The sequence below is a fragment of the Brachionichthys hirsutus genome, chromosome 5 (assembly GCF_040956055.1).
Source record: "Brachionichthys hirsutus isolate HB-005 chromosome 5, CSIRO-AGI_Bhir_v1, whole genome shotgun sequence".
Classification (NCBI taxonomy): domain Eukaryota; kingdom Metazoa; phylum Chordata; class Actinopteri; order Lophiiformes; family Brachionichthyidae; genus Brachionichthys; species Brachionichthys hirsutus.
Window position 1 is genome coordinate 11,362,849 of NC_090901.1, and position 10,663 is coordinate 11,373,511.

Sequence of the window (10,663 nt, forward strand, 5' to 3'; positions counted from 1 at the left end):
ACAAAGAGCAACTTGAAATAAAATTTAAATGTGAGATTTTACTAGTCGAGAACAGGCCAGTACTGGTGAAACGGGTTTGAAAAACACTCTGCAGGGGGGGCCAAGGGAAACACAACACCCGGGCCGGGGGCCTGGACCAGGCGGCGGACTGACACGTCTCCGTCTGTGAACGCCGGTTGTCACCGGGCCTTCCGCCTTCTCTGCTGTCCATAAGCACAGGCCTCGTTAAAGAAACGAGAAAAAACCCACCCGTCAGCCAAACAAAGGGGCAATTTGGTGAATGTGGAAGGTTACCATAGCAACAAAGGAAAGAGACAAGATAATAAAGGTCTAAAACGAGCCCATAATTCCTTTAGATAAACTCAAATTGCAGGAATTGGCTGTTCCAAAGTCAATCTCGCTCAAATGCCAGCGCAAATCTAACTGAGGATCTAACAAAATACGAGATGAAATGAAATTCTCATTCTGTTTGATTCCAGGCATTTATTTCTTGAAAAAAAAAAAAAAACAAGTGAGGGGGGAGGAGGGGAGCCAGCTAGCACTTTCAGAGTTTAGGTTCATCCATTTGCTCAACAATGCAGTGAAAAGGATGATTGGTCGTGAACGGCGCATCCTTTGGTGGCATGGCAGGATCGCCGCCCCACCTCATGGGAGCTCTGAGAGGTCCGCCCCCCCCAGCAGACCATCTAAATGGCCGGTCAGAGTGAAGGGATTCTGACTGGACTGAAGGCGGGAGGTCGCAGCATCAGCAGCTTTTAGATGAGGAGGATCAGAGCAAACAAAGCACGAATGGTTGAAAACATCAAAGCATGTAGAATTACAAGATGATAGTCGCTGTTCAAAGGAATAGTTAAACATTGTGGGAAATATGCTAATTATTAGCTTTCTTGTTGGGAACTCTGGGCCTGAACAGAATGGATGTTGTGCATTTGATCAACATATCTTTTTTTTTAATCCATGTTTTAGTAAAATAAACCTTACTATGTAAACTTATCAGGGAGATCCCAGTTGAAGGCTAAGTGGCGCTATTGTACCTATTTTAAAAGGTTGGATGTAAATAAAAACAAATGCCTGATCTCTAATTTAGTCTGTTTTTCAGATGTAAGCAGCATCCAGTACAAAAAGGTTCCTGCCCCTCTGTCTGGGGCTCTGTAGCTCAGGGGTGAGAGCATTGGTCTCGTAAACCAGGGGTCGTGAGTTCAAATCTCACTGGGGCCTTGGGTAGTGTTTTCCGGAAATTCTTTTGATGGGTGGCATAGCATCAGTTAAAAATACTCATAAACTCTGGTATGCAGTCAGATAAGTTTGGCTCAGGGATGAGGATGCCCCTGCCGTGCAGAGTCCGGTGCACTTTGGGTAATAACATCATATCCTGTGTTTGTAGAATTCATTTGTATTTTTCATGGTTGGTGTATGAAGATATCAACAACAATGTAGAAGGTGAACTTCAGCACTGGACAGCTCCATAGGTAGTCAACTATATATGGAGCTGTCCAGTGCTGATCCCGAAGGCGAACTTCAGCACTGGACAGCTCCATATCAGAAGCAATTATTTTATCTAAAAAAATGTATTTTTTTTACTTGAACTATTTATTAACTTAAATTGATCACCAAGTATATTCCATAATTTAACCTCGAAATCAGAAACACGTCTTTTGTTGGCAGTAGTTCTTATTTTACTTGTTTAAAACTGAAGCAGACCTTAAAATATAATGTCCAGTTCTTAAATTAAAGAGGCTGAACAGAGAAGCTCTTTTTTTTGCAACACAATGCAAACATTTTAAGCTTTATAAGGTCTATAAATTTTAACATATTGGATTTCATAAATCAGTGTGTATCAATTTAAATCAAGCCAGCTTTATTCATTTCTTTTTGCAATTTGATTAATGGTTCCAGTTATGTTTTGCAGGTTTTCCCCCAAATGACTGAGCAAGATAAATATGGTAACAACAAAGACGAATGCAATTTCTGGAAACATTTTGTATTCAGTGCAAATTTAGTTTATAGAGCATGCCAACCGTTTTTGACATCTTATAATAATGTTCCAGTACGACAAGCGGCGCTAAAAAGCACGCGTGCGTGAATAACGGGTAAACTACCCAGCACTCTAACAGCAACAGGCATGTGGAACCATGATTGGGTTCTGAAATGTAGAGCCTTTAGATGATGATCCAGATCACCATGTGGACGGTGCAAATCTAATTAGGATGGGAATGAGCTGCTTGGTGGAGGTTTGCGCTCTAAACTAATGTGTTGTCTCTACGCTCGAATGTCTCTAATTTCACTCAAATGTTCAGCATTGACATTCTCATCAATCGCTCGAAGCATATGTTGCTTTTATAATTAGCACAAATATTTAGATATCATATTAGCATCTTTGGTCATGTTTCCATCCGAGCCCACAAGGTGTTATTAGCATCAATCTTCTCATTAAATGTTAAAGTAAACTAAAGAAAGCACATAATAGTATTTCCCAAAATGTCTAAACTAATCTTTTAATATATATGCGGTACACAAAGCAATTAAGCTCAAATAAAGATAAAGATGAAGAACGCTGCCCTCGGACATTTGTCCAGTGACAGCTGAGATGTGGGCTAAAGGTTTTGGGGTTTCCCGGGTCGTCGTTAACATTTAGCGATGGAATAACTCAAACTTGACATTTAGGCAGCATTAAATAACATTCAGAGCCAGGCGACTCCCTGTGAATCTATTTCAGTCCCTGTTGTCTCCTCCAGTGTCCAGACTGTGATGCATAATGCCAAAGAAATATGGAGGACGTTCACTCAGAGTTCTTGTAGTTGGTGAACAGATTGTAGAGGACTCTGAGGGTGGACTTGAGGTTCAGGTTGACGACATCTGGAGAACAAAATGGAGAGGGAGATCGATCATGAGACGCGAACGATGTCGATTAAACCGGATCACTTCAGGACAGAATCCATTTTCTGGCCTACCCAATAATCATTTAACACAGTATCTGTTCTATATTTGCTGCTCGACTGTTTTCCTTCACAGGGTTATTTGTAATTTTGGAAACGGAGCTTAACATAGCTTCCAAGAATTTGCAAATGATTACCATATGACGTGCTAATTCTCACCAGGAGATATTCAAAAGGCTGGCTCTGTTCTCGGTGTGCTACACAAGCCCGTGTTTGCTTTGTATTATTTCACACCGCAGCTATGTCTTTGTTAAATGATTGAAGCCAGACTTTGTTAGAGCACTGCTGTTGCATCAGCATTTAAACGCTCCATTCCTGTTAGCTTTAGCGACACTTGTTGATATAATTAGCAGCCTTGGGAGCGCGAGTTTCACGCTCAGACCTGAGCAAATCATCTGCAATCATCACCACACCTGCTGCGCTTGAATAGCATTTAAGGAGCTGTAATGATGGCTATAAATGACGATAGGTGATTGCAAGGCTGTTTCCTTTTTGGCTTACAGGGCAAATTACTTGAAGAAGAGAAAAAACATTTGCATCAATACAGGATGGAGAGAAATTATATTTGCACAATCTATTTGCTCATTGGTTGGTTTGCCTGCAGAATTGCATCATGACTATTGAACCCCTTCCCATCACATTTGGAAGGTGGCTAGTTTTGGGACAGAATAGACCTCATTAACGTTTATCGTGGGGTCGGGTCCAGGATGTTAATCCTGCATCCAAAATGCAATTATGGGTTTTTAAACTAGTGGATCCCGATTTCTATTTGCATCCAAACCATAAAGCACACACAGACTCCAACTCCCCAAGTTGTCTCGCATTCAGCATCATTCTCTGATTTACAGCCTACGGAGTCGTTTGATGCTGCTTTCTTTGAATTTAAGAACGCAAGCTGATGAAGAATGGGCTGTATTTTTATCACACCCTGGAAGCTGCTTCCAAATGTGCAGCGGTGACATCTCTGTCGCTGCGGGGAGTACGACAAGCGGCGCTAAAAAGCACGCGTGCGTGAACAACAGGTAAACTGCCCAGCACTCACTCTAACAGCAACAGGCATGTGGAGCCATGATTGGGTTCTGTAATGATGAGTTCTGTTCAGTAGAAGCAGGCTGGGTTGTTCCCAGTGGCAGAGTTCAAGAGTGAGGCAACGTCTCCCTCTACTGGACAACCTGTAGCTGCAATAAACATTAGCATGAAATACCTTCTGGTCTGGCTTTGGGTTTCTTCAGGCCTCCGTCCTGCATCAGTTCAAATGCAAACGCCACATTGTGAACCTAGAGAGACACAAAATGGGAGGTCAATGACCCGAGTCGTCCTCTATGAGTAATGAATTGCTCCGTTTGCTTCTGATCTTCTTGGATGGGTGGGGGATGCTGCGTTTGAGGGTTTACTCACCTTCTGCTCAAAGGTCTCAGGCGTGAGGAAGAAGTTGTGCAGAGGCACAAAGTAGTCTTCAAGTAGCCCCATCAGTAAGACCAGGTACACACCATCAGCAAACTACACACACACACACACACACACACTGCATTATCTACAGCACATATGACATAAATAGATCAGTGTTTGTGTCTCCAACCTGCGTCTCCAACTCAGAGACCTCCAGGTTCAGCTTGTTCAGGTGTTTATTCACAAAGGTGATGAGGGACTAGAAACGGGATTGACCATTAATAAGTCGAACTAAACACTTTTACTGTTATCATGCAAAGAAAAGACCTTCGGTACCGATTTCACCACGTTCAGCTTGTCGGGGGCGTGATCCAACAGAGTGTCAAACGCGTCCCGCTCTGATGGCAGCAAGCAGAATTCAAAAGATTAAGAACGCTCAAGGCAAACGTTTGACATTCGGGGGAAGTGTCCGAGCTGATCAGCAAACACTCTTATCTGTCCTGTGAACATGCATGAAAGTGGTTAGCTTAGCATAATGGGCTATGGTGTGAAGCTCCAGAAACGCTTCGTGGACTCAGAAAGTTCTCCTCGGTGTGAAGTTGATCCGGTCACGACGGCATTTCCATCGTTGTGTGATCTGTTCCTTCAGACAGAGACGGATCTTCTCGTCTAACTGTCAGCAAGGAAGCAAACATGTCCCCAAAATGCTGAACTGTCATTTTAAGATGTCAAAGAAACAACAGATTAAAATCATGTTTCCATCAAACCGTCATTATTTATGAAGCAGAGACTCACCGAACCTCCCCATCATCATTCTGAAAAATAAAACGTGAACGTAAGACTTTAGCGACGTCATACGTGCGTAAGGAAATTTAAATAGGGATGAATAGTTAGGATGGCGTTCCTACTCCGTGGTGCTCGTCAGCTCCTTGGTCACCAGAGTCGTCTGCAGGATGCCGTCCCGCTTCTGCTCCAATGAAACAAGGACTTCAGACAACATGAGATAAGTACCAATACGTAGCCTCACGTCGCTGCAGACAGCGACGCTGCTCACCTTGACGACCAGCACCTGCACAGAAACGTGCTCCGGCAGCCTGATGGCGGCCTGGAAGTGCATGGCGAGAGCCACCAGCAGGCAGACGATGGCCACCAGGTTCTTTGAATGGATGGCTGGAGGCGTAAATGACAGAAGGGCACGACGACGTGAGCAACGGCAGGCGAGAGAAGGAATTAAGAAGATGCAAGTGCGGCAGGAATTAATCGCTTCTCAGGACTCGTGGGATTAAATTGTTACTTCATTTATAAATTATTCTACAAAATGGAATTCTGTGGGAAAAAAACAGTCTGTAAAAACAATTGTGTTGAGTTGCATCGTGGGAAATGCAGTTTGGTAAGACTGGTGTCAGACTCACAGTCCACGCTCCACTCCGTGCTCCAGCCGTGGGGCCTCAGCGTCTCATTGACGGCCTCCAGAACCGTCTGCAGCTTCTGCTTCTGGCCGATCTCGGACTGGGTCACCTCGGCTACGTTCAGCTTCCTGCCCGACAACTTTTCTGTCAACCAGAGCAAAGAAACCTGATCGAGACTCAAGTTTGCTGAAGGAGCATAAATCAGTGGAGTAGAATCTCTTGTTTGGTGAAGAAATCGCACGGATGAAACCTCTCACCAAATAACTTCTGGAGCACCTGCCCATCGTAACAGTCCTCCTCCAGGTCCTTAATGATGATCCGGTCCTCCTCCAGCTCACTGTTGATCCAGTCCATCAGGACCTGGAAACACATCACATGACACTCCTTCTCTGATTGGACAGAAATGACCTGGCACACACCCCCGGGTTACCTTCAGGAGGTCTTTGAACTTCAGGCTTTCTCGTGACGTTGGGTCCAGCATGATCCTCTCAGCGTTTTCCTCTGAGAAGGGACATCAGGCGAGTCAATGGTCACATGACTCTCATATCTACTCTCATGTTAATACAAATGTACGGACAAGCGCCCACCTCGACGTAAAACTGCAGTATGAATATTTCTCAATGTATATTTAGCATTTTCTGCAGTATCTCCTCAATGTGCCGCTCGTTTCTGCTGCTTTACGGACAACAGTTCCAGGTCCCTCCTCTAGGGGGCGTAACAGGGCCAAACAGTCATGCGTAATATTACAATGATGTGTCTTCATGTGTGTTATCCCCTGTGAGATGGTCTGATGATGTCGTTCAACTCTGCTCTGATTGGTCCACCATATCAGTAGAAACTACACTTTGACAGTAAATGATGAATTTTTATTTCCTACTACATTATATTTCTGAATATTATTTACTGTTATAAATTAAATCCACAAAGAGTTTATCATACTCCTGTTATTATTATGACCTGCATGTGCATGTTCATATTTTGTGTTTGTGTGTACATTCGAGAGTGTACCCAGTACTGTGTCCTCTGGATGCACATCTGTCCCGGCGGGAAGCATGGGAGCGTTGATGGCATTCTTCCCCTCCTCATGAAGGTCACTCACTGATGGAGAGAAAGCTTTCATCAAGAAAACAAAAAGCTTTGGAAGAAAACAAAATGTTTTGGAGGCGCTTGAAAAGGAACAGCTCATTAATTGTAATGTTTGACTTATATTGTTGCTTTTGAAACCGAGACAAGCTGGATTACTGAAACGGAATAATTTAAATGAACAGAGATCAGATTATTAAGTAAGTGTTGAGGATTATCGATACGTCAGCGCAGAAGGGTGGCGTAGCAGGAATGTCTGGATGCTTGGAACGTACAGGTGTAACACAACTCATCAGCCCCCGAATAGAGCGTTCATGGATGAGCTCACGGCCACTACAGAATCAATCCCAAGCTGCCGGTGGATTTTCAAAGATCCTGAAATGCTAATGCGGTGGGCGCGGATGCATTTCAAGCCAGGTAAGTCAAGATCAATGATGAGAAGGGGAACGGTGGATGATAAGTACCGGTTCAGCATTGCACGAGCAACAATCCTGCCCATTAAAGAGATGCCAGTCAAGAGCTTAGGTAAGGTGTTTGACAGTACCCTGAGGGACTCCTCAGCCATCTAGTCAACTTGAACTGAGTCGAACAGATGGCTGAAGTCAGTGGAAAGGTCTGGATTGCCAGGGAAGTTTGGAACCTTGGCTATATGGGCATGGACTCCGTAGCTACTCCTTGTCTATGAAGTGCCAATTTCGACTGTCAAAACTTTCGAGAGGACGGTCAGCAACTATAGATGATATTAGAAGATGGCTGTGGCTTCAAAAAAGTCTGAACAGCATCGCACTCTACGGGCAACAGCATAGGAGACAAATGCAAGGGTAGTTTTTTGTTTTTTTTTACAGTGTAAAAAGACAACAAGCCCAGTACAGTATATGATTATAATTTATTTTTACAGCAAAGCACTAAAGATGATTAAAAGTGCCGGAACACAACACACTGAGTCTGGCTTTGTATAAAATCCATCTCTGCTGACTGCAGACCCATTGAAAAGCTTCTTCCTCTAATGCATTACAACCCGGGAGACCTGCAACAGGCAATCGATCGCATTTAATATGTCAATACGGCTATTTCTGTAAGCCTGAAGCAGGACAGAGGCTGATAATTGACTCCACTTTAAAGGAAAGGATAACACAAAACAACAGTTATTGTCTCTTTATAAGGGAGTGAAATCCCGGACATTCTGGATTCGAGCAATGGATTTATTAAACATTCAGGTATGGATTGCATTTTTAGCTCAGAGGCTACACCGAAGACTTCAGCTCAAGAAACAAATGTGTAATAACCTTTAATAATGTTTGATTTCCTTGGAATGAAGACTGGTTTCATCTTCCTCAGGTGTTGCGCTGTTACCTGCGATGCTCCAGCAATGTTTGAGGACTGCTTTCATCAGCTTGGAAGGAGAGTCAAGGATGACTGAACTTTAATGTTTGGGTGAACTGGTCCTTTAAGAACTGTCACATTTAAAGCACCTGAAATCATTCTTAAGCAAGAGCATAATAAAAGCTTTGAACCAGAGACCAGAGGAGGTTTCTTATGTCCTACGAGCCCTGAATCTCACAGCAGATCAGCAGCCTGCTTTATAATTAGAGCGTTTGTGTCATCATAATGATTCTGCTTCCTGCGTCGACATCAGTCTGACTACTTTTTATTCTGTTTGCTGCAGAGCTCTGATGAATCACATGCAAATAAAACACAGAAGAACACTGTCGAGTTTTGTAATGTTTAAGATTTACTCACATCGCAACGAGCAACACAACGCAGCCGATAAGCTGATACAACAACATGCCTCTTTTTCCTATTTCCTGAAACATTCAAAGCGAATTACCTTGCTTCTTCCTCCTGGTCCCACAGAGCAGCCCCGCCATGTCCCCACCGAGAACCTCTGGATGCCCACTAATGGCAGCAGATTGAAGCGTGTGCTGAGCAGTGACAGGACCGTTATCACATGTTCATTCCTGTCACAGCCCCCCCCCCGGTCCAGTTACAGGAGATGAGGGGGGGGGGGGACCAAACCAGAACCCTCTGAGCTGTCAAACGTCTCACTGACCAATCACAAGCAGCCTTGTGTCACCATCCAGGTTTGTGTTCTGATCAAATCAGCTGCCTTCCAGACCCGCTTCAGTGGACTATGTTCTACAGAATCAATCAATCAATCAGTCAGTCAATCAATCGATCAGGCAGCAGCTGAGGTCCCATTCATTGAATCCGAGCCAAAGCCTGCAGTCACCTTTTATCTACGCCGGCTTCACAGAGTGGAACGCTGGTGAGAGGAGGATCAAACAGGATGACAAAAATTTTCCGAGTGTAAACAAGAGCAGAAAGCAGATTGAAATCACCCCTCCCAAGAGGTGGGGGGGGGGTATAAATAGGCTGGGATGTAAATAGCGCTGTTGGTTATTTACACCAGCACAGGCAGCAGGGAAGGAGACAACAGTCAGCTCACACCATTATTATTATACACGATAAAACCTTCTTTAACTGTAAAAAACACGATATCATATATTGCTATTATGTCCTCTTTTTCTTTAGGATCTAGTATTACTCCCCCCCCCCCCCCCCCCCCATTTTAATGATGTAAAATGAAGAAGTAACTCAGAGAGAAAATAATGAAATACAAGCAGATCATCAGAGTCCACCGTAAAAGCTGGAAGTTCTGTTTTATGTGTTTCAGAGTTCACACTCGCCACCCTCAGATGATAACGGCGAGGATGTGACATCACGCTCCTCCTCCTCCGCCTGCTATCAGACAAACACACACTTCCTTTCAGTTTATCAGGATGAAGACTTCTGAACACGCAGAAAACACAGGAGTCACATGTAGGGAAATGTTCCACCACGTCCTTTTGGACAGCCTGTGACCCTTTTGTGGACTTCACCATGTGATGAACTGGAAGTGATGATTCATCAGCTGTGAGGATCTTCCCCAGAAGGTGACTCAACTAAAAGGGCCTAACCGAATGCAACAGGAACTCAACAGCAAGCAGGCGGACTGGAAACGCAGAAAAGCTGAAGATTTGACAGGTTGCTACAAAAATAGAAGATTTGTGCTGTGAAAAATAGCTAAAAATGTCCTGCTAAAACTGAAGTTGAAACGTCCCCCGACTTTCCAGTATCATCTAGGCCAGTGTTTCCCCCAACAAGAAAAATCACACGGCACATCACCAAATAAATACGTCAAAAAAACAGAAACGAGTGAAACGGTGGTCTCCGCTTCCTGACTCAGTGTGAAATCTGGACGCGTTTGGTTGAAGACAAAGCTGATATTCTAGCAGGAACTGAGGACAGACACAAAGTCTCTCTCTTTTTTTTTGTCTTCATTACAGTCCTGCTTGACAAGCCCAGCTCACGTCGGTAGGAAGCAGAGCTCAAATAGCACAATTTGCCAGAATGGGGAACTCCTTGGCAACAGTTAGCCAAAGGTAGATTAGCAAAGCTCAAGGGCACCTCGGCAGTGCCCTTCAGGCAGACTGGTCCCTCTCCAGACACCAGCGCACACTCCATACTTCGTCTGGGCCGGGGCTTGAACCGGTGACCCTGCGGTTCCCAACCCACTGAGGTCATCTCACAGAAACCATAGAAAGGATCCAACCACTAAAGTGAGCTCGGCCTTCTCATTGGATACAAAACTGTTTCCCAGGATGAGATCACATTCCTCAGTTTAGGACTGAGAGCAGGGACTTTGAATGTTGGGACAGGAGCTCGAGGACATGATGATGACTTGTTGTGTGTCCAGGAGACCAGGAGGAAAGGAAGCAAGGCTTCTCACAAGCAAATGGAGAAACCACAAGACTAAGATCAGGCCAAATGTAAACTGTAACACAGTAAAACATTTGTACAATAAGA

At 44.2% G+C, this 10,663-nt stretch overlaps 1 protein-coding gene and 1 non-coding gene across 2 annotated transcripts; one reads left to right on the top strand and one right to left on the bottom strand.

The window, feature by feature from the left end:
• Positions 1–831: 831 nt before the first annotated feature.
• On the bottom strand, positions 832–8,729 carry parvb (parvin, beta). Its single transcript, XM_068739149.1, has 13 exons — positions 8,646–8,729; positions 6,743–6,832; positions 6,165–6,235; positions 5,992–6,094; positions 5,738–5,878; positions 5,380–5,495; positions 5,234–5,292; positions 5,121–5,140; positions 4,662–4,723; positions 4,516–4,584; positions 4,335–4,436; positions 4,141–4,213; positions 832–2,856 (listed from the first exon to the last, which is right to left on the bottom strand). Exons 1-13 carry the CDS (start codon positions 8,683–8,685, stop codon positions 2,780–2,782), a joined length of 1,023 nt encoding a protein of 340 aa, XP_068595250.1. The 5' UTR covers positions 8,686–8,729; the 3' UTR covers positions 832–2,779.
• trnat-cgu (transfer RNA threonine (anticodon CGU)) lies at positions 1,146–1,218 on the top strand. Its single transcript has one exon. It is a non-coding gene; the product is annotated as a tRNA-Thr (tRNA).
• Positions 8,730–10,663: the final 1,934 nt, after the last annotated feature.

Bases quoted from the DNA above. Each gene is read 5' to 3' on its own strand.
- parvb (XM_068739149.1), bottom strand. From the start codon at position 8,685: ATGGCGGGGCTGCTCTGTGGGACCAGGAGGAAGAAGCAAG. The intron at 5,496-5,737 runs GTGAGTCTGACA...TTACGCCTCCAG, and splicing joins CACGGAGTGGAGCGTGGACT to CCATCCATTCAAAGAACCTG. The intron at 4,585-4,661 runs GTACCGAAGGTC...TCCCGTTTCTAG, and splicing joins AGCTGAACGTGGTGAAATCG to TCCCTCATCACCTTTGTGAA.